The sequence below is a fragment of the Syngnathus scovelli genome, chromosome 13, assembly GCF_024217435.2.
Source record: "Syngnathus scovelli strain Florida chromosome 13, RoL_Ssco_1.2, whole genome shotgun sequence".
Lineage (NCBI taxonomy): Eukaryota > Metazoa > Chordata > Actinopteri > Syngnathiformes > Syngnathidae > Syngnathus > Syngnathus scovelli.
In genome coordinates this window covers 1,526,720-1,549,811 of record NC_090859.1, presented here as the reverse complement: position 1 = coordinate 1,549,811, position 23,092 = coordinate 1,526,720, and the positions used below count along the sequence as shown (strand labels likewise).

At 45.5% G+C, this 23,092-nt stretch overlaps 1 protein-coding gene across 3 annotated transcripts in view; it reads right to left on the bottom strand.

The window, feature by feature from the left end:
* Positions 1-2,878: 2,878 nt before the first annotated feature.
* derl2 (derlin 2) overlaps positions 2,879-23,092 on the bottom strand; it is a 32,234-nt gene continuing 12,020 nt past the window's right edge. The window contains exons 2-7 of one of the 3 annotated variants that reach the window (XM_049738744.2): positions 22,768-22,833; positions 15,643-15,716; positions 13,691-13,784; positions 6,576-6,771; positions 6,395-6,485; positions 2,879-3,454 (exon numbers count right to left, since the gene is read on the bottom strand). In XM_049738744.2, coding sequence (XP_049594701.1) covers positions 3,346-3,454; positions 6,395-6,485; positions 6,576-6,771; positions 13,691-13,784; positions 15,643-15,716; positions 22,768-22,833 — 630 coding nt within the window. In that variant the 3' untranslated portion in view covers positions 2,879-3,345. The other 2 variants (XM_049738745.2, XM_049738746.2) reach the window with 2 other exon arrangements.

Below are 23,092 nucleotides of genomic sequence, written 5' to 3'. Positions count from 1 at the left end.
GTGCGAGATGACTTTCACAAAGAGAAACGATTGTTATTATATCGTTCATTGATGTAGAGTATATCATTCCTGTCCTACATATTTTATCGAAGATAAATTAACCAATATCTAAGGCTGACTATTGACTGTGAGACGCGTCAAATATTTCTGACGCTCTTCCGAGTAGAAAAAACCCAGCCCTTGTTTTTATTAACCAGACCTTTTTATTTATATTTGTTCAAGTTTTTATTGTGTTTTTTTTTTAAGTGCTAGTCATGGTGGATCTGTATGCCTAAAGGGGGGTTGATTATTCGCTCTTGTCGTTCGCTGCAGGGTGAGGGGAGTGGTTGAACAAGATAGTTATCCTCCTTCAGCTATAAAAAAAAAAAAAAAAAGAGAACACCCCACATTCTTACTCTTAATATACGGTATACATTCGGGTTCATACATATTAGGATATTTACACAAATTTCACTCACCGCTTTGTGAAGCTCCACAATAGATTAGAAATGAAACAATTGAAATGTGTTTTAATTGCAGACCCTGGTCTTTTTTAGGGTATTTACATTCAGATGGAGGTGGAAGGTGTAGGAATTAGAACACATTTTATATGTTCCTCCATTTTTTTCAAGGAACCAAAGGTAATTGGAAAACAATCAGAAGTTTGTTGCAGGAGTAAAATGCAATTTTTTTAATCTATGGCAGCCAACAAGTGAATAAAGAATACAGACGATATTATGTACAAAGACAACATTATGCAACACAGTCCTCCCCCACCTGTGATCTTGGTGTGTTCACCTCAGATAGGTATGTTTGTTCCTCGATGATAGCATTAGAATTGGCTCTGCTGTCCAGCAGGCTGTCATCTGAACTGGGAGCAGGTGGATGGAGTTGAAGGTCCAGCTATGACGTCTTCCATTTGTGCCGACTCAGTGTGGCATTTCTGTTGCACACTTCGTTTTCAGGCTTTTGATGCACTAACCCAACATCTTGAACCAAGGGTCCAGCACTGTTGATATTGTCATTACGCTTAATGGTGGAAACTGACTACTGAAAATTACTGCGCTATTTTGCGTGCGTGTATTGATTGCTCTTTTGGCAAATCAAAAAAGTTAAATATGGACTACCTTGACAACAAATGTCCTTTTAAAGCTGTACCACAATACTTTATATTTAAACTATTTGCCACTTTCCACATGTAATTATAGCCATATATGTATATGATTATATATTATATTTGACACAATGGCGATCTAATTTATTATTATGGTAGCTATTTTTTATAACTGCCTGGTTCACTAAAACACCTCTCCTGTGCGCGAACATTCGTCAGCACACTCAAGAAGCATTTAATTCTGCTTACAAAGTAGGGCATCTCAAAATTACATAGGAAAAAAATAATTTTCACAACAACGACTCGTACTTGAGCCCACAGCAGAAGGTACGTGGAAAGATTTTATAATTTATTTGATGCATCACAATCACAACAGCTTTATGTTTAATCAAATTTCAGGGACATCTGCTCTGAGAAACTGGGTGGGTTTAAGCTGCAGGGGCAGAGACAGGGGTACCACCTCACTTTGGTGACAAGTCAGGACCCAACTGAATGAAGGAATGAAGAGAAATGCTCCAAATGAGTAAATGGAGGAAAACACTCCTTAGGGGTGTGTTTTTGGTGAGAAATTAGCATTTTAAAAAGCTTAAAAAAAAAGATTCAGCATGATATGGCATCCACAAAAAGTTGTTTTATTAGATATATTTTTAAAATTAATCAGCCAATCAATTACAGGCACGTTCCTTAAAAAAATAATTGAAATAGAGGGTCAAAAGTACAGAATTTATAGGCAAAAAGGTGCTGTTAATACAGAAAGATACCGTAATTTCCGGACTATAAGCCGCGACTTTTTTCCAAAATTTTGAACCCTGCGGCTTATAGTCAGGTGCGGCTTATATACGTTTTTTTTTTTTCGTGATTTTTGTGATGACTTGATCACTTTTATACACTCGCAAAAAGGCTGTGGATCACTGTTGTGCGGTATCTTGAAGAACAAAACGACAACAAAAATACTATTTTGAAACACTACTATGGCTGCTGCTTATTCTGGCAGTGTTGCTTGTGACTATTATGAGCTTTAGGAATACACGCTAGGTGACCTGTGTCAAAGGGCTCTAAACCCTTTTTCATACTATGTGACTCAGAGATTACACAAAGCAGTGGCGCTGTTTAGACCATCTGCATTGTATTAAAACCCAATCAATCAGCATTTAAATTCAATTCTTCTGGCATTGTGCTCACCAAAAACAAGTTGTAATGAATGTGAACTTTTAATGCATTTTATTCAGAAGGTTACTTTGAAGCCTGAGGCTTAAATGGCGGCGCGGCATATTTATGGATTTTTACGGCTTTCTGTGTACGGTCTTTCTTTGTAAAAAACTCATGTGCACGTGCGGCTTATAGTCCGGTGCGGCTTATGTAAGAAAAAAACTAAAATATCCCTGAATTTTAGCTGGTGCGGTTTATAGTCCGGTGCGGCTTATAGTCCGGAAATTACGGTAATTACTGAACACAAATTTCAGAATTGTTTTTTGTTTACTTTCTCAGCACTTTAGTATGTTTTTGTGATATTTTGATGACCTAGTCTAGCCTAGTTGTTAAAGGTTATAAACTTAACATATAAATATAAATATCAATTAAAGCTCCAGTGTTCATGAAGGGAATGCGATATTAAACCCCTCACCCCACTGCAGCTGCATGCTAATCGATCTTTGCCTGTGATTATTTCTGTGTTCATTGGTTGAGCAATAGTCTGAATTATTTTTTAATCAGATATTTTGTTAATGCACTTGTCTATCATATTTCAATGTATATGATAGATGAAGAGTGAAGATGATGACCAGATTTTGCATTGTTCAACCAACAAGTAATATTTAATTTAAAAAAGAAAAACAACTACAGACATGACTGTACAACTTGCACAGTACTGTGCGAATGAAAACCAAATAATAAAATGATAGCATCAAAGACAGTCAACCCTAAGTTTGAAATTTACTGTGTTGAACAGATTAGTAAACAGTTCAGCTTTTTGACTTAACCCTTATTGTAAAAATAATTGCAACCATGACCTCATTTGTCCACTGCTAACAGAGAAGAAAAAGAAAACATGACTTTCCCGAGAGAGACTGGCATTGGAAATTGTTAGGATAATTTAAATTGACAGTGAAAAACTAAACAAAAATAATCATTGGATTTCTCTCTTTTTGTTGTTGCATTATCCGCCCATGAATCAAAACAATCTTATCAGTACAACGTCATCACTCTGGTGGGACATTTTTGAAAGATACTGAAAGAACAAAACCGAATTATCGTTAACCTCCAAAATGTGGTGGTCCCTCTCCCCAAGCAAACCCTCCTGGGCGATCCTCAGGCAATGGATTGTAATTGGCATCATCGTCAGGTGTGTCAAACAGCATCTTTCTAGTAGTGTGGGGTTAGGTTAGGAGATAAAGATATACATATAAAGCATTATTATGGACTCAAAGTTTGTTTTATTAATCACATCCATCTGCCGCTTATCCGGGGTCGGGTCGCAGGGGCAGCAGCTTTAGGTGGGATGCCCTGACTTCCCTCTGCCCAGCCACTTCGTCCAGCTCACCCCGGGGATCTAAAGGCGTTCCCAGGCCAGCCAAGAGACATAGTCTCTCCAGTGCGTCCTGGGTCGTCCCCTGGGTCTCCTGCCAGTGGGACATGACTGGAACACCTCCCCGGGGAGGCATTCAGGAAGCATCCTGATGAGATGCCTGAGCCACCTCATCTGGCTCCTCTCACCGTGGAGGAGCAGCGGCTTGACTCCGAGTCCCTCCCGGATGACCGAGCTTCTCACCCTATCTCTAAAGGAGAGCCCGGACACCCTGCGGAGGAAACTCATTTCAGCCCCTTGTATCCAGGATCTTACCCTTTCGGTCACGACCCATAGTTCGTGACCATAGCTGAGGGTAGAAGCGTAGATCGACCATTTAAATTTGATTAAAATTAAAATTGATTTAAATTAACCACGATGGACCAGTACAGAGTCTGCATCACAGCAGACGCTGTACCGATCCACTTGTCGATCTCATGCTCCATCCTGCCCTTGCTCGTGGACAAGACTCCAAGATACTTGAACTCCTCCACTTGGGGCAGGATCTCATCCCCGATCCGCAGAGGGCATTCCACCCTTTTCCGACTGACGACCAAGGTCTCAGATTTGGAGGTGTTATCTTTCAGCCCGACCGCTTCACACTCGGCTGCAAACCGTTCCAGTGAGAGCTGGAGATCACGGCCTGAAGAAGCCAACAGCACCACATTGTCTGCAAAAAGCAGAGATGCAATACCGAGGTCACCAAACCGGACATCTTCAATGCATCGGCTGCACCTAGAAATTCCGTCCGTAAAAGTTATGAACAGAATCGGTGAAAAAGGGCAGCCTTGGCGGAGTCCAACTCTCACTGGGAACATATCCAACACACTGCCGGAAATGCGGACCAAACTCTGGCATCAATGGTACAAGGACCGTACCGCCCTTATCAGTTGGTGCGGCACCCTTTACTCCCGAAGCACCCCCCACAGAACTCCCCGAGGGACACGGTCGAACGCCTTCTCCAGGTCCACAAAACACATGTGGACTGATTGAGCGAACTCCCATGCACCCCCGAGGACCCTGCCGAGGGTGTAGAGCTGGTCCACGGCCAGGACGAAAACCACACTGCTCCTCCTGAATGCGAGATTTGACCTCCCGACGAACCATCCTCTCCAGCACCCCTGAATAGACCTTACTAGGGAGGCTGAGGAGTGTGATTCCTCTGTAGTTGGAACACACCCTCCAGTCCCTCTTCTTAAAAAGGGGGACGACCACCCCAGTCTGCCGATCCAGAGGCACTGTCCCTGATGTCCACGCAATGTTGTAGAGGTGTGTCAGCCAAGACAACCCCACAACATCCAGAGCCTTTCAGAACTCGGGCGGATCTCATCCGCCCCCGGGGCCTTGCCTCAGAGGAGCTTTTTAACTACCTCTGCGACTGCAACACCAGAAATTGGAGAGTCCACCACAGATTCTCCAGGCACTGCTTCCGCAACGGAAGGCGTGTGGGTGAAATTGAGGTCTGAAGTATTCTCCCCACCAACTCACGACGTTCCGAGTTGAGGTCAGCAGCACACCGTCTCGACTGTAAACAGTGTTAACGGTGCACTGCTTCCCGCTCCTAAGATGCCGGAAGGTAGACCAGAATTTCCTTGAAGCCATCCGGAAGTCATTCTCCATGGCCTCGCCCAACTCCCACGCCCGGGTTTTTGCGTCAGCAACCGCTGAGGCCGCGTTTCGTTTGGCTGCCTTCGGAGTCCAATAGGCCAAAACGGCCTGATAGGAATCCTTCAGCATGACGGCATCCCTTACCACCAGTCCACCAGTGGGTTCGGGGGTTGCCGCCACGACAGGCACCGACCACCTTACGGCTACAGCTACGGTTGGCTGCCTCAACGATGGCGGCACGGAACATGGTCCACTCAGACTCAATGCCCACACACCAGCCGGGGGGCAATGAGTATGCCCACACCTGCTCGATACCTCTCACCGTGGGCAAGACCAGAGTGGAAAAGAGTCCTGCCCCTCCCAAGAGGATTTATACCAGAAGCCAAACTGTGTGGAGGCAAGTGCGTCTATGTCTAATCGGAACTTTTTTGCCTCGCACACCAGCTCGGGCTCCTTTCCTGCCAAAGAGGTGACATTCCATGTCCCCGCATTTAGCCGCCGCTCAGCTCACTTTGCACCCGACCTCTTTGGCCCCTCCCACAGGTGGTGAGCCCATGGGAAGTTATCAATCACATCAAAGTGCAAAGTTTTTCAGAGTGTTCTGTAGAGTTTTGTTTTGCCACTTCACTGTCAAATTTACTTGAATCTACTAGGCCTGATCGTGATCGTGATTACTGATACATTTCAGTTGATTGCAGTGGTCAGTGTGTGCATATTTCTCAATCAAGCATGTGCCTGGTTGCAATAAGCATACAGTATTTTTATTTTATTTATTTTTTTATTATTCAATGTTCTACCAGGTAAGCCAATTGAGAACACTCATTTTACAATGGCGCTAATGCAAGGCTACAGCTGCAAACCGCCATTATACTCAAAGCAGAAGGAGGTGGTCTCATTTGTGACAATAGCCAATCAGAGCTATTTACTTATTTGCTCCTGTTTCGAGTTGCTGGAGTTGTAAATTGCAAACCGCCAGTAAACACCAAAAGTCTAATTTAAAAAAAGGTAAGTCACTCAACGTTGGTTGTGTGTTGTTGGTTTGGATATAAGCCCAATGTGTGAAGCAGTCAGTGCCCACAAAATAGAACAATTTCTGATGCTTAAATGGTTTAAAGGTTTTAGCAGCTCACATGATCGATGGAGTCTTCAGCCATCTTCCACCTCCAGGCTGGTTAGGGAAGACGTCTTCCAAGAAGAAGTATACATGACCAACTGCGATACCTGAGAAAGGCAAAATACATTGAAAGACAATTATTAAGAGACATCATTCACCACACAGTGTATTGCAGATGATTGTTATAAATATTGTACCTAAAAGATCTATAATGATGGAATTGCCCAGCAGAAGTGAAAATCCCATCAGCACCCAAGGCAGGAAGGGTGCCTGGAAATTCAAAAGGCCAAAGAAATTCATTCGAACATTTGGATTTCGTCGACTCCATATGTACACCAACATTATTGTGAAAGCTTGGCCCAGGAACACCAAACTCACAAAAGTTCCAAATATCTGAAATAATATTCAGGAAGCTGAAAAAATATATTGTTTTTTTAACCATGTGTGAAGACTGCAATTAGCATGTGCCAAAACAAACTATTTCATAACTAATATTGGTATGGGAGATCATACTCACATTGTGTTTATATACAATGACATGAAACCATTGTCATTTAGTCATTGTAAAGTCATAAAATTCCAAGTTGATGATTATTCGCAAATAACAAAAGTTTATTAGTTTGAAGATAAAATATCTTGTCTTTGTAATGTATTCAAGTACCGTGATTTATTCAAAACAATTTGTGCTCAAAAGGATGCAGCATGACGGAGACCATATCCACGGCTGCAGGTTGTATCAGCTCTTCTGCAATGGTGTTTTTTTTTCTTGCACTAAGCAATATAGTACGCTGCTTTGTATGATACTTACAGTGCTTGCTGATTGACTGAAGTAGCATTCACAAAGTGGGATGATTGTTGGCAATATTCAGCCCGTTTTCGCTGAAAAACCTCAAGCATCTTATCAGCATGATTGGGGTGCAATGACTTTATAAGTGCCGCCTTAATTTATTTGGCTTCATACTGTCCGCTGCCAACATTGTAAGGCACAGTAAACACATCGGTCTTTCCTTCTCTCCCATCGTAGTCGCACTGAAGCCGAGCGCTACGTACGCTTCGTCATATTTCCTTGTCTTAGCTTTTGTGTGACTCTTAATTCTCTTATCTCTCCGCCGTTCTTTTCAACCCTGTTCAATATTTTTCCATGGTGTCCCACTGCACTTTTTATCGCCTGCTCTGTGCTGCATGTGTGTATGTTCCGTGCGCTCTACACTGTAGAGCGACTACTCCTTGCACACACTCCCACCTACTGCAGTTGATGTCTAATTACCCTTTAATCTAGTACAGCCATAAGAAAAGCATGTTCCCTGGTGTCACACGCGCCCCCCTTGGTATCGCACCGAGAGGCCCATATAACAATATATAAACCATGTATGAAATAACAATAATATGAACAACAATTTTATTGAACCATCCGTGTCACTCCAAATCAATAAATTCATCAGAATCTTTGTCTTCCGTGTCACTTAAAAAAAACAAAAAAAACACAGCTGTTGACACCGGAACTACGTGAGCCGCTGACATCAGACTAGATACATCAAATAAATGTAATAGAAACAACAATTTTAACGAACCATCCGTGTCACTCCAAATCATTAAAGTCTCCGGAATATTCATCCTCTGTGACAAAAAAAAAACCAAAACAAAAACAAAAAACAGCTATCGATTCTGGACCTACGTGCGCGCTGACGTCAGCCTCGTTGTCAGTTGGCAGCTCCAATTATTCCACAGATCTACGTATATAACTATATTGTAGCGTTACCAGAGTACCAGGCAAGACATGGGTTTGATAACCGGCTCTTTATTTCACAAATTAAGAGCTCAACATGTGAGCCAACACACACAAGCGCCCTGGATCGCTCTTTGATCAACTGTGAAGTGATCAACTATACTTCGGACACAAAGTATGGCAGCGGACCAAGAGGTATGTACGGCTTCGTGCACCAACTGCACCCTTCTCTTAGAGAGGTTGTCTCTGCTAGAGGGACGTGTCCGCCAGTTAGAGCAGAATAGTGCGATAACAGTAGTTGCGGCGGACACAGACGCGGGCTGTAGTCAGCCCGCTAGCCCGGTTAGCATTAGCCCCAAGCGGCTTGCTAATCGCGATGAGCCAGGTAAGACGCATAGCCGTCCAAAGTCATCTCGGTCTACTGGCCCTCGCACTTTGGTCATAGGCGACTCCATTACCCGCAACATTACGGTTAAAAATCCAGCCACGGTAATGTGTATTCCTGGGGGCAGAGCACCCGACATAGAAGCTAATCTTAGGGAGCTGACTCGCAATAGGCCTAGTCAACAGCGTAGTTCCAACAACACTAGCTACTCGGACATAGTGATACACGTCGGCTCCAATGATGTGAGACAATCAGAGATCACAAAGAAAAACATAGCGAGGACTTGTGATCTTGCCAGAAAGATGAGTCGGCATCGAGTATTTGTCTCTGGCCCCCTGCCTGGGAGAGGCACTGATGAGAGGTTTAGTAGATTAGTCTCCCTTAATCGATGGATGGCTGGGTTCTGTAAAAAGCAGGGACTGTATTTTATAGATAACTGGTCCTTCTTCTGGGGCCGCCCCGACCTGCTGAGGAAGGACGGCCTTCACCCTAACCGTGAAGGCGCCTTCACTCTTTCTAGGAATATAGATTACTGTTTGAGCCACTCATGACAGGTCACTTTAGAGCAGGCCAGGGCACAGGTGATTAGACCACCTGTGAGGATGGGTTTGGAGTCTGTTAAGTTAAAGTTAACTAGCGCTAGGCTAGACTTTCAGCATACACATAGCTCCTCGTGTAGACTAGAGCGCGACAGTTTAAATAGTGCTGCAGTACACATAAACACACTTTCTACTGGGGTAGTAGACAAATCCAATCACTCCGTCCCGACCGGTCTTGCTGATGAAACGGTGCCTGTTTTAGATAACTTCACATGTGTAACAGATACTCATCATCAAATTCCCACGGTCGTTTCATCCCACCGCCCTAATAAACTTTTGAGAGGTGATATTAGGCCTAGAGAACACAATTTTACTCGCATCCCGTTTAAAAATCCTTCGATAGATACGCACCCTGATCAACCAATTACACTTAAATTCGGTTTTATGAATACCGTATTTGCCGGTGTATTGGTCGACCTTTTTCGATCCAAAATCGACCGAAAAAAATCGACCTCGACTTATACACCGAGTCATAAAATTTAACTTCGTATTCATCGCTTCAAATGTGATGGTAACCAAGGCCGTTTCTCATGCATCTCATTGTGCGTTGCACTTAGAAAATTTGAACCGGGCGGCGTGCGCGAGTGCGCGGCCCGCTGGAAGTCGAATGAGGCGCCGCGATCTCCTCCGCGGTGCTTATAAAGTGCCGATCCGCTCGGCTTGGAGCTATTTCCGGCCTCCCGTTGGTGCCGGGCGGCGTGCGCGAGCTCGCCGGCCGCTGGAAGTCGAATGAGGCGCCGCGATCTCCTCCGCGGTGCTTATAAACAGCCGATCCGCTCGGCGGGGGCTATTTTCGACCACTTGGCGCGTGCGCACGGCCTCCCGGATGTGCCGGGCGGGTGCGCGAGCTCGCCGGCCGCTGGAAGTCGAATGAGGCGCCGCGATCTCCTCCGCGGTGCTTATAAACAGCCGATCCGCTCGGCGGGGGCTATTTTCGGCCACTTGGCGCGTGCGCACGGCCTCCCGGATGTGCCGGGCGGGTGCGCGAGCTCGCCGGCCGCTGGAAGTCGAATGAGGCGCCGCGATCTCCTCCGCGGTGCTTAGAAAGTGCCGATCCGCTCGGCTTGGAGCTATTTCCGACCTCCCGTTGGTGCCGGGCGGCGTGCGCGAGATCGCCGGCCGCGATCTCCTCCGCGGTGCTTATAAACAGCCGCATGCGCACGGCCTCCCGGAATTTGAACACATTTCGTCAATAAATTTCGCATATTGAATTTTGAAGTTTAATATAATGCAACAATTGAGCTCGACTTATACAAAGGATATATCATAAAATCGTAAATTTCCGTCGAATTTTAGGGGGTCGACTTATACACCGAGTCGACCTGTACACCGGCAAATACGGTATTAGATCACTTCATACGAAAGCAGTTCTCGTTAATCACGGAACATAATCTAAACGTTTTTGGTCTTTGCGAGACCTGGTTAAAACCTAATGAACTGCTGCCACTTAACGAGGCCTCGCCTCCAAATTTTGTGAGCTCGCATGTGGCTCGTCCTAGAAAAAAGGGTGGGGGTGTCGCCCTCATCTCAAATTCTGAGCTTAGATTTAGGCCTCGCTCAATTCACGTATTTAAAACATTTGAAGTTCTCATTGTGCGATCCACTGCGTTACCGTCATTCTATCTTGTTATTTACCGCCCACCCGGGGCTTACTCTGGCTTCCTGGATGAATTTTCAGAAGTTGTGGCTGATCTAGTGACAAATGCAGATAATATAGTTATGGGTGATTTCAACATCCACATGAATTCACCGTCAGAACCACTGACTTCGGCATTTCAAACTTTAATCGATACGTTTGGTTTTACGCAAGCTGTACAGGCAGCAACGCATAAGAATGGAAATACCTTAGATCTGGTATTATCCCGGGGACTAGCAACCTCAAATATAACAGTACTGCCATACACTACTGTTCTGTCTGATCATTTTTTAATAAAATTTGAAATTTTAGTTCCTTGTCAAAGACAAGAGAGCAATCAGAATTATAGCAGCCGTAATTTTAACTCCATGACTGCAACTGCGCTATCTGAGTTACTGTCGCCGGCAACCGCCATGTTTCCCGCGTACAGTGGCTCTATCGATAATCTTACAAATGAATTCAATGCGACATTATTAAAAGCCATCGACTCTGTGGCACCGCTACGTCTGAAAACTCGCCGTAGATGACCAACTCCGTGGTTCACAGATGAAACACGTACGTTTAAACAATTATGTAGAAAGCATGAGCGCAGATGGCGTTTAACCAAACTTGAGGTTTTCCATCAGGCATGGAAGGACAGCCTCCTGAAATATAAAGATGTGCTTATTTTAGCAAAAACTCGTTATTTTTCGCAAGTCATTAATCTTAATAAAAACAATCCTAAATACTTATTTGATACAGTGGCAAAGCTAACTCTGCGCCAGCTGACCCCCGATAGCTCCTTCCACTCAGCTGATGAGTTTATGAAATTTTTTGCTCAAAAGATTGAGTCCATTAGGGACGAGATCAAGAATACCATGCCAATCGCTCCGCCGGTTACTAGCGCTGGGGATCATGCAATAACCCTCTCAAATTTTAAAAGCGTGTCCCTTGAAATGCTTACAAAATTGGTTAGTACGGCTAAACAAACAACATGTTTACTCGACCCGCTTCCAGCCAAACTACTTAAAGAATTATTTCCAATTTTAGGACCGTCCGTCTTAAATATAATCAATCTGTCTGTTTCCTCTGGGATAGTGCCAATAGCCTTTAAAACCGCTATTATTAAACCACTACTTAAGCGAGCAAATCTTGACCCGGACTGTCTCAGTAATTATAGGCCAGTTTCAAACCTCCAATTCATAGCAAAACTTCTTGAAAAAGTAGTAGCACAGCAGCTTATTGATTACATGGTCGCTAATAATCGATATGACTCTTTTCAGTCTGGTTTTAGAGCTAATCATTCTACAGAGACAGCACTTGCTAAAGTGACTAATGATCTCCTTATAGCTATGGATTCAAATACGTCGTCTGTATTGTTACTACTTGATCTTAGTGCTGCCTTTGACACTGTAGACTTCGATATTTTATTAGGGCGTCTTAAAAGTTGTGTTGGTATCTCAGGGTCAGCACTAAGCTGGTTCAATTCCTATCTATCAGGCAGGACGCACCGAGTGTTCCATGGTAATACGTCCTCTGAGCTTTATAATGTTACGTGTGGTGTCCCACAGGGATCGGTACTCGGACCGATTTTATTTAATATTTATATGATTCCGCTTGGGGACATAATACGTAAATATAATATTAGTTTTCAATGCTACGCGGATGACACCCAATTATATATGCCGTTATCGATGACAGATCCACAGGACTGCTGTAATCTCGAGGCGTGCCTTGCGGAGATTAAGCAATGGATGTCTCTCAACTTCCTTCGTCTTAACCCGGATAAAACTGAGATGTTGATAATTGGTCCTACTCGTTATCAACATTTATTTAAGGAAACCACTATAACTATAGATAACCGTACTAACACTCAGAGTGATACGGTAACTAATCTCGGGGTAATATTTGACCAAACGCTCTCCTTTCAAAAACACATTAAGAATATAACCAGGATTGCGTTTTTTCACCTTCGTAATATTGCTAAGATTCGTCCTATCCTCTCGACCGGGGATGCGGAAACTATTATACATGCGTTCGTCACGTCGCGCCTGGACTACTGTAATGTATTATTCTCTGGTTTTCCTAAATCCAGTATTAAAAGTCTACAGTTAGTGCAAAATGCCGCTGCGAGGCTGCTCTCACGGTCAAGAAAATTTGATCACATTACCCCAATATTAGCCGAATTACATTGGCTCCCGGTCCATTTAAGATGTGACTTCAAGGTTCTTCTACTAACCTATAAAGCACTGCATGGCTTAGCGCCTTCATATCTCGTCGACCTAGTCGTTCCTTATGTTCCGTCTCGTAACCTTCGTTCGCAAAACGCTAGTCTTTTAGTTATACCGAGGGCCAAGAAAATGTCTGCAGGGTCTAGAGCATTCTCTATTCGGGCTCCAGAGCTTTGGAATGCCCTACCAATGGATATTAGAACTACTACCTCAGTAGAAACATTTAAGACACGTTTAAAGACACATTTCTATGAGATGGCCTTTAACTAACTAGTGATGGCCGATTTGGCCGGAGTTTGTTCTGTTCTCTCTGCCCACCTCCTCCCCGGCTGGGGAGGGGGTTAGGTGGCTCAAAAGCTGATAGCGGCTGGCTGGATTCTCGGGGACCAGTTCGGGATGGGGGGGGTTGGTGGTTGAGAGCGCCATGAGAACGTTAAATGGCTAAGTGTGGGCGTAGATTGTATATGTAAAACTCGCGCCCTATGAGCCGTTGGGCCCTATGTGTGTTAAACACAGTCATGGCACACAACTGAGACTGCGCCTTTTATTACAATGCGCCTTTTGAACGTGAAAATACGGTAATAAGAGCTTCATTTTAGAAATACAGTACCACTTGGTGATTACGTTTTGAAAGTCATTAATGGTTAACAAAGATAAAAAAGCTCCAAATAAATATAAGCACATTTACATTTGTAAAATAAACTGAATTGACCTGTAGAAAAAGGTTGCCCGTCCAAACTTCAATGAAAAGGATACAGTCATCAGAAATCCACCAAAGAGGAACATGAAAACAAAGTCACCTGTTCGCCCCCTGAAAGAACCCTCCTCCAGCATACGACAGTATCTGTATCTAAAAACACATTGTTAAGGAAGTGGATGACGTTTCTTAACAATCTCAAATGATGCAGAAAAAAATTGTAAGGTTGGTGATGGCTTACTCCCTTCCGTTAATTGTAGTAATTATTTTGTGTTGGTTTTGTATCAAGTTAACATATTTTGGACTGTTTTCAGCGTTTTGGCCGTGACACTTGTCAGAGAATATTGTCACTTTTTGTGTGCAACTGTCACTATTTACAACAGCACAGATCGAAAACACCAAATGCCGGTGATAGAAAAATTCTTTGTTTACATTCAAATTTGAAGTCTGGCACCAAATACAAATTAAACAGTCCTCTACAGTAAACTGTAAGGTAAATTTCTGAGTTTTTTGTTGTAACTATTTGGGTTTCAGAAAAAAAATTCAGAATTTCATCTTTTATCCATCCATCCATCCATCCATCCATCCATCCATCCATCCATCCATCCATCAGTACCGCTTATCCCCACGGATGTCACGGGCGTGCTGGAGCCTATCCCAGAAGTCATTGGGCAGCAGGCGGTGGACACCCTGAACTGGTTGCCAGCCAATCCCAGGGCACACAGAGACAAACAACTATCAATCTACAATTTGAAGTGCTCAATCGGACTACCAAGCATGTTTTTGGGACGTGGGAGGAAACTGGAGTACCCGGAGAACACCCTCGCAGGCACGGGGAGAACATGCAAACTCCACACAGGAAGCGCAACCTCTGAATGTGAGGCGGACATGCTAACCAGTGTGCCACCGAGCCGCCCTGCATCTTTTATTTCAGGGATGTTTTTTTACTTTTAGATGTGTTAAAGAACTCAGACAGAGCGCCTCCTCATTTGAACCCACCGAATTTTCAAGTGAGCAATATTAGTGGAAGACCGAGGCGATTGCTCTAAGATTGCAAGGGAAGCTCAACTTCCCCTAAAATGTCAAACAATAAATGATCAAATATATACTGTTATGTGTACATGTCATTGACTAAATATGCGCTACAACGCGGTCGACCTTTGTTTTCCTCTCACTCATTCCCGCAGCTTCACAGTGCTTTAAACAGTGTACCACAGGTGTCAAACTCTAGTCCTCAAGGGTCGCATTCCTGCATGTGTTTTAAGTTTCTCCGTGCTTTCCTGAGTTTCCTCTGTGTACTCCTGTTTCCTAAGACACGCATAGTAAGCCAATTGACCACGAGCTTGATGATTGCACAAATTTCCTACTTAGTTAAAAGACGTGTGTATTGCGCATCGAGCGCACATATTATACTTTTCTCATTTTTCGTCAGTCTGTGGTTTCACATTTTTCAGATGCACACATATTTGTGATTTCCACGTTTTTCAAATCCACAAATACTGTATATAGTACGCAACTTTCATGTGTATTTTATTGTTGTGTGCATTTATCATGACTTATCATTTGTAAATATTCAATTCTGTGTGCAGTGTGGAATGTGTGTTAATGGGTCACGTGCATTTCTTTTTGACACAAACATCATGCCATTTCAAGACACACACACGCCTCAGACATTTATGTGTAATAAGCTATGCTTCTTCTGTTTACAAGTAGGCAGTGTTGCAGTCTCCATTGAACAGGAACGGGCCATCTCCTGTTTCTCATTTAAAAATTGTAAATTGAAAAATGTAAAATAAGCCTATTCTTATTATTATTATTACTTAATCTTTTTGCCTGTGGTTTCACTTCTAATTGATGCCCAACCCTAAGTGTGATTGGCTCATGACCAGTTCAGGGTGTATCTACCACTTGCTGGGATAGCCTCCATTATGCCCGCAACCCTAGCAAAGATGATTCAGAAAATGGATATTATGCATCTGAATGGAGTTGGACTGAAAATTGAGAAGGATACAAAAATATCATATTGAACAGAAAATTGAAGCCAACCGGACCAAAAAATAGAAAGTTTGTTATTAGTCGCCATACCTATAAAAAAAAAAAGGAAGAAAAATGAGATTATGCAGCACCCACAACACATTGCGAACATTTCATAGAGTTTTTCAAGTGAGAATTTTTTCAAGTCTTTAGAGTTGGTAAACAGTATAATATAATTGACTGACTGACCGACCGACCGACCGAGTACTTTCTGCATTACAAGGCGCACCTTCTTTGAATTTTTTATTTTAGAATTTTTTTCATATATAGGGCGGATTAAAAGGCATATAGAGTAGAAGCTACTGCATCAAACTGGGGTTGACTAGGTTTGCGGTATGCATCCACTTGATGGAGCTGTGCTAAAGGGAATGTCAACCCAGTCAATGAGGTAAAAAAAGGTCCAACTCTCGTTCCGTATGAAAGTGATACGGTTTGGCTTTTTACTTAGTCCAGCAACCCCACAAATTTTTGATGGTCATCAACTTTCTGTAGTTTAAAAGAAAAGAGCAAGCGTGTGCGTTGATGAGCTTGTTAGCTTTGGTGCCAGGTTTGGGTATGCGCAGCCAAACTGCTGCGGTGAGGGGGTGTGGTCACTATCTATGGCGCATGTGCGATTTACTGTGATTGCCTCCCGACAGGCTTACCTGTATGTCAATCAAGCAATGGGATGAAAGTTATACGGTTTGGCTTCTTCAGGGATGAGAATGGCTGCTGGTGAAGCAGCCGGGAGGACCTCCCAGCCGCGCCGCCCAGCTGGCCACACAGTGAAGTAGCTCACTGCCTGCCTGCTGCTGACCGTGTTTGGTGCTGCCAGACCTTTCCCCAGCCACCTCTTCTTCAGCTCACCATGGGGGATCCCAAGAAGTTCCAAAGCCAGCCAGAATACAGCCTCTCTCACTCGTCTGGGGCTGTCCCCAGGGGCTCCTGCCCGTAACACCACACCATCTTAGTCAGATGGCCGAGCCACCTCATCTGGCTCCTCTTAACATGCACAAGCAGCTGTTCGTTTCCGAGTTCTCTCCTGGTTGATCAAGCTTCTCACCCTATTTCTAAGGGTTCCAAGCCCAAAGTAAACGCCACATCGAGTTGTCCGGACACCCAGGCAAGTACGGCTTTAAATGCTAGCAAACAAGCTAAAATGGCTGCGAGTAGCTCCGAAGCTAATGTCTCTTCAGTAGTCTCCCCGGATGCTCTATCCATGAGTTCACTTGTTGCTGAACTGGATAAAAAACGTATTTCACTAAAGGACGACATGACGCTGTTGATCCAAGATTTGGTGAGACCTTCATAAGCATCACTGGAGGCATTTCGTGAGGCAGTGAATAGCTTTAATGGCTGCCTCATTGCGACAGACACTTTGGAAAGATGAAAAATTTCTAGTTCTTTTCTTCCGCCAATCAAGTTGCTTCGAGTTGTTACCCCTGCCATTTTGGTATTTTCTCATTGTTTTCACCCATTCCATTCACATTAGTATCCCGATGCTGCTATCACAGAACAATCTTACAAGAGATACAAGAGAAAGTTGCTTTAATTCTTTCCTTTAATGAATTGAAACAAAAACATAACTGTCGTTCAGAATGTGCAAGCACAGTCTACTGTAGACTGAGGTAAGGAATTAAAGGATGTACAAAGGAAGTGCAAAACATTTAAAGTAACATGACATTTGCTTTAACTAACTTTTCATTTTTAATGAATGTATTATTTCTTGTTTGCCCAAATAACCAGAATACGTTTGGAATTTAGGGCATACAAGTGCCGCCAAGGCTGCCTTTTGTCACCGATTCTGTTCATAATTTTTATGGACAGAATTTCTAGGCGCAGCCGAGGCGTTGAGGGGGTCCGGTTTGGGGACCTCAGCATCGCGTCTCTGCTTTTTGCAGATGACGTGGTGCTGTTGGCTTCTTCAGGCCGTGATCTCCAGCTCTCGCTGGAACGGTTCGCAGCCGAGTGTGAAGCGGTCGGGATGAGGGTCAGCACCTCCAAATCCGAGTCCATGGTCCTCGATCGGAAAAAGGTGGAATGCCCTCTCCGGATCGGGGATGAGATCCTGCCCCAAGCGGAGGAGTTCAAGTATCTTGGAGTCTTGTTCACGAGTGAGGGGAGGATGGAGCGTGAGATCGACAGGCGGATCGGTGCAGCGTCGGCAGTAATGCGGACCCTGTACCGGTCCGTTGTGGTGAAGAGAGAGCTGAGCCAAAAGGCAAAGCTCTCAATTTACCGGTCGATTTACGCTCCTACCCTCACCTATGGTCACGAGCTATGGGTCGTGACCGAAAGAACGAGATCTCGGATCCAAGCGGCCGAAATGAGTTTTCTCCGCAGGATGTCCGGGCTCTCCCTTAGAGATAGGGTGAGAAGCTCGGTCATCCGGGAGAGACTCGGAGTAGAGTCGCTACTCCGCCACGTTGAGAGGAGCCAGATGAGGTGGCTCGGTCATCTTATCAGGATGCCTCCTGGACGCCTCCCTGGGGAGGTGTTCCGGGCATGTCCCACCGGTAGGAGACCCCGGGGACGACCCAGGACGCGCTGGAGAGACTATGTCTCTCAGCTGGCCTGGGAACGCCTTGGGACCCCCCGGGATGAGCTGGATGAAGTGGCTGGGGAGAGGGAAGTCTGGGAGTCCCTCCTAAAGCTGCTGCCCCCGCGACCCGACCCCGGATAAGCGGAAGAAGATGGATGGATGGATGGATGGATGGACAAGTGCAACGGTAAAGGTGCAAAGCCCAAATAAATTACGAAAACAATAAAAACAATTAGATTAAGAGTCATTTGTGGTTCAACGCCAAATATCTGAATGCTCTCACAGGACGATGCCGTTTTGTTGTTGTTTGACAAGAAAAGGCTAGCAGGAGCTGCTCATCGCGCGACATGACTTTCATCGCCATGTAACTGTTTGTGACTGGGGTATGCAAATCCTTTTCCCCCCGCCTATTTAAGCCTCGTTTAGTGTGATGAGCGGGGTTTTGTTTTAAAGTCTAGGAAGAGAAAACGTGGCATCCTGTGAACTGCTTAACTGCTTAAAACAATTTATGGCCCCAAAATGCATGCATTCACAAAAACGGAGCAAAAATGCGCAACGTTCATATGAACTTTTGTTAAATGAACGCGTTCAGGCACAACACTGCCTGTTAAATATGGCCTGGATCTCCACTAGACACACACGCAGGGGCGAGTTGCGCATGCACGTCTCAGAATGGAAACACCAAATAATCGTTTGTCCTTGATTATATGAATTTTGAGATTGTCTGGAGCCAAGATCGTGATCATGATTAAAACTTGAATAATTGAGCAGCCCTAATACAAATTCAAAGACATTTCAAACTCAAACAGCAAAATCCTTTATCAGTGCGTTAAACGCTAAAAACAAATATCTAAATAATGAGGGCTGTCTGACAAGCAATAAAAGCTGACATACAAGAAAAATTATGCGTATGAAATCACGTTGCTATTTTACTTCATTACCATCACTGGTCCATCTGCATGGTCACTTATCTTACAATAAATGATTGGAATGTTAGATCTTAAATATTCAAAGAGAGTTTATACTGCCCAAATGCTGAAGTAATACTTTTATACAGTAATGTACATACACAAAATGATCAGTAAAGTGCATTTTCTCAAAAAATATTTCACGATAAATTGTTTTACTGTTTCAAAATATAAAAAAATTATTTTCTATGGTGTGAAAGATTCCATTCATCCATCCATTTTCTTCCGCTTACCCAGGGTCGGGTCGTGGGGGCAGCAGCTATAGGAGGGACTCCCAGACTTCCCTCTCCCCAGCCACTTCATCCAGCTCATCCCGGGAGATCCCAAGGCATTCCCAGGCCAGCCGAGAGACATAGTCTCTCCAGCGCATCCTGGGTCGTCCATGGGGTCTCCTACCGGTGGGACATGCCCGGAACACCTCCCCAGGGAGGCGTCCAGGAGGCATCCTGATGAGAGCCACCTCATCTGGCTACTCTCAACGTGGAGGAGCAGCGGCTCTACTACGAGTCTCTCCCGGATGACCGAGCTTCTCACTTTATCTCTAAGGAAGAGCCCAGACACCCTGCGGATCATTTCGGCCGCTTGTATCCGGGATCTCGTTCTTTCGGTCACGACCATCGTGACCATAGGTGAGGGTAGAGCGTAAATCGACCGGCAAATTGAGAGCTTTGCCTTTTGGCTCAGCTCTCTCTTCACCACGACGGACCGGTACAGAGTCCGCATTACTGCAGACGCTGCACCGATCCGCCTGTCGATCCCGCGCTCCATCCTGCCCTCACTCGTGAACAAGACCCCAAGACCGCTTCACACTCGGCTGCGAACTGCTCCAGTGAGAGCTGGAGATCATGGCTTGAAGAAGCCAACAGCACCACGTCGTCTGCAAAAAGCAGAGACGCGATGCTGAGGTCCCCAAACCGGACACCCTCAACGCCTCGGCTGCGCCTAGAAATTCTGTCCATAAAAATTATGAGCAGAATCGATGACAAACGGCAGCCTTGGCGGAGTCCAACCCTCACTGGGAACGATTCCGACTTACTGCCGGAAATGCGGACCAAACTCTGGCATCGGTGATACAGGGACTGAACCACCCTTATCAGTTGGCTGGGCACCCCGTACTCCCGAAGCACCCTCCACAGAACTTCCCGAGGGACACGGTCGAATGCCTTCTCCAAGTCCACAAAACACATGTGGACTGGTTGAACAAACTCCCATGCCCCCTCGAGGATCCTGCCGAGAGTGTAGAGCTGGTCCACTGTTCCACGGCCAAGACAAAAGCCACACTGAATCCGAGGTTCCCCTGAATAGACCTTACCAGGGAGGCTAAGGAGTGTGATTCCCCTGACACACCCTCCGGTTCCCCTTCTTAAAGAGAAGTCTGCCCCAGTCTGCCAATCCAGGGGCACTGTCCCCGATGTCCACGTAATGTTGTAGAGGCGTGTCAGCCATGACAGCCCCACAACATCCAGAGCCTTTAAGAACTCCAGGCGGATCTCATCCACCCCTGGGGCCTTGCCCCCGAGTAGTTTTTTAATTACCTCAGTGACTTGAACCCCAGAGATTGGAGAGTCCGCCTCAGAGTCTCCAGGCCCTGTTTCCACAATGGAAGGCTAGAAGTAGAATTGAGGAGGTCTTCAAAGTATTCTCCCCACTGACTCACGATATCCTGAGTCGAGGTCAGCAGCACGCCATCTCCACTGTAAACAGTGTTGACGGTGCACTGCATCCCCCTCCTGAGGCGCCGGATGATGGACCAGAATTTCCTCAAAGCCGTCCGGAAGTCACTCTCCATGGCCTCACCAAACTCCTCCCATGCCCGGGTTTTTGCCTCAGCAACCGCCGAAGCCGCGTTCTGCTTGAGCATCCGGCACCGGTCAGCAGCCTCCGGAGTCCCGCAGGCCAAAACGGCCTGATAGGACTCCTTCTTCAGCTTGACGGCATCCCTTACCACCAGTGTCTATCAGCGGATTTGGGGATTGCCGCCACGACAGGCGCCAACAACCTTACGGCCACAGTTTCGGTCGGCTGCCTCAACGCGGAACATGGTCCACTCCGACTCAATGTCCCCCACCTCCTCCAGGACGTGGGAAAAGCTCTGCCGGAGGTGGGAGTTGAAGCTCTTCCTGACAGAGGATTCTGCCAGACGTTCCCAGCAGACCCTCACAGTACGTTTGGGCCTGCCAGGTCGGACCGGCATCTTCCCCCACCATCGGAGCCAACCCACCACCAGGTGGTGATCGGTTGACAGCTCCACCCCTCTCTTCACCCGAGTGTCCAAAACATGCGGCCACAAATCCGACGACACGACTACAAAGTCAATCATCAAACTGCGGCCTAGGGTGTCCTGGTGCCAAGTGCACACATGGACACCCTTATGCTTAAACATGGTGTTCAATATTGACAATCCGTGTCGAGCACAGAATTCCAATAGAACATCGCTCGGGTTCAGATCGGGGGGGCCGTTCCTCTCAATCATGCCTTTCCAGGTCTCACTGTCATTGCCCACGTGAGCATTGAAGTCACCCAGTAGAAAGATGGAGTCCCCAGAAGGAGCGCTCTCCAGCACTTCTTAAATGGGACTCCAAAAAGGGTGGTTACTCTGAGCTGCTGTTTGGTGCATAGACACAAACAGTCAGGAAACGTCCCCCCCACCCGAAGGCGGAGGGAGGCTACCCTCTTGTTCACCGGGATGAACCCCAATGTGCAGGCGCCCAACTGGGGGGGCAATAAGTATATCCACACCTGATCGACGCCTCTCACCGTGGGCAACTACAAAGTGAAAGAGAGTCCAGCCCCTCTCGAGAAGGCTTGTACCGGAACCCAAACTGTGTGTGGAGGCAAGTCCGACTATGTCGAGTCTGAACTTTTCTGCCTCACACACCAGCTCGGGCTCCTTTTCAGCCAGAGAGGTGACTTTCCATGTCCCAAGAGCCAGCTTCTGCAGCCGGGGATCGGACCGCCAAGGTCCCTGCCTTTGGCCGCTGGCCAGCTCACAATGCACCTGACCCCTTTAGCCCCTCCCACGTTTCCTTTTCGGGCTGTGCCCAGCCGGGCCCCATGAGCGAAGGCCCGGCCACCAGACGCTTGCCTTCGAGCCCCACTTCCAGGCCTGGCTCCAGAGGGGGGCCCCGGTGATCCACGTCCGGGCGAGGGAAATCTGAGTCCATATGTTTTTCATCATCAGAGGCTTTTTGAGCCGTGCTTTGTCTGGCCCCTCACCTAGGACCCTTTTGCCATGGGTGACCCTACCAGGGGCATGAAGCTCCAGAAACATGGCTCCTCGGATCATTGGGACACGCAAACCCCTCCACCACGGAGGGGTGAAAGATTCAAATGAGCATTTTTATTGTATTTTTTTAATGCAAATAAAATAAATTTTAAGATGCTTAGCTGTCAGCTACTATTATGATTTATGTTTTTGCCATGGTATTGTTTTGGTACCGGTATTGAGGTATGCAGTTATAGTATCGAAGTAAGTAAAAATGTTGGCATTGTGACAACACTGACCCAACATTTAAATAGCTGCGGAAAGACAGTAACTAACATTTGAGGCCAGTTTCACATTTGATGTTTCCTGATATTAAACCAAGATTGACACTCAAGTTTGCTTACTCACTTGGTAATTCCTTAGGATCAAATCTGGATTGAAGTATAGTTGAAAAGGTGTGATGATCTCGAGTTGCTGGAAGAAAGAAAAAAACAAACATGACATCAATGAACTTCAGACTTGATCCCTCACGCCATCATCAGTCAAGGATAGGCCCATAAATACAGGTAAACCTTGATTTTACGCGGACTTTGGGGTGCAGATTTTGGGAATCACGTTATCCCTGAAAGTACATTATTTAGAAAGTCCTGGAAAGGGGGAAAATAATTCTGAAAAATGCATACGAGTGTATCGGGAAATTACAGTAGGGAAACAAGTAATATGATACACGTGT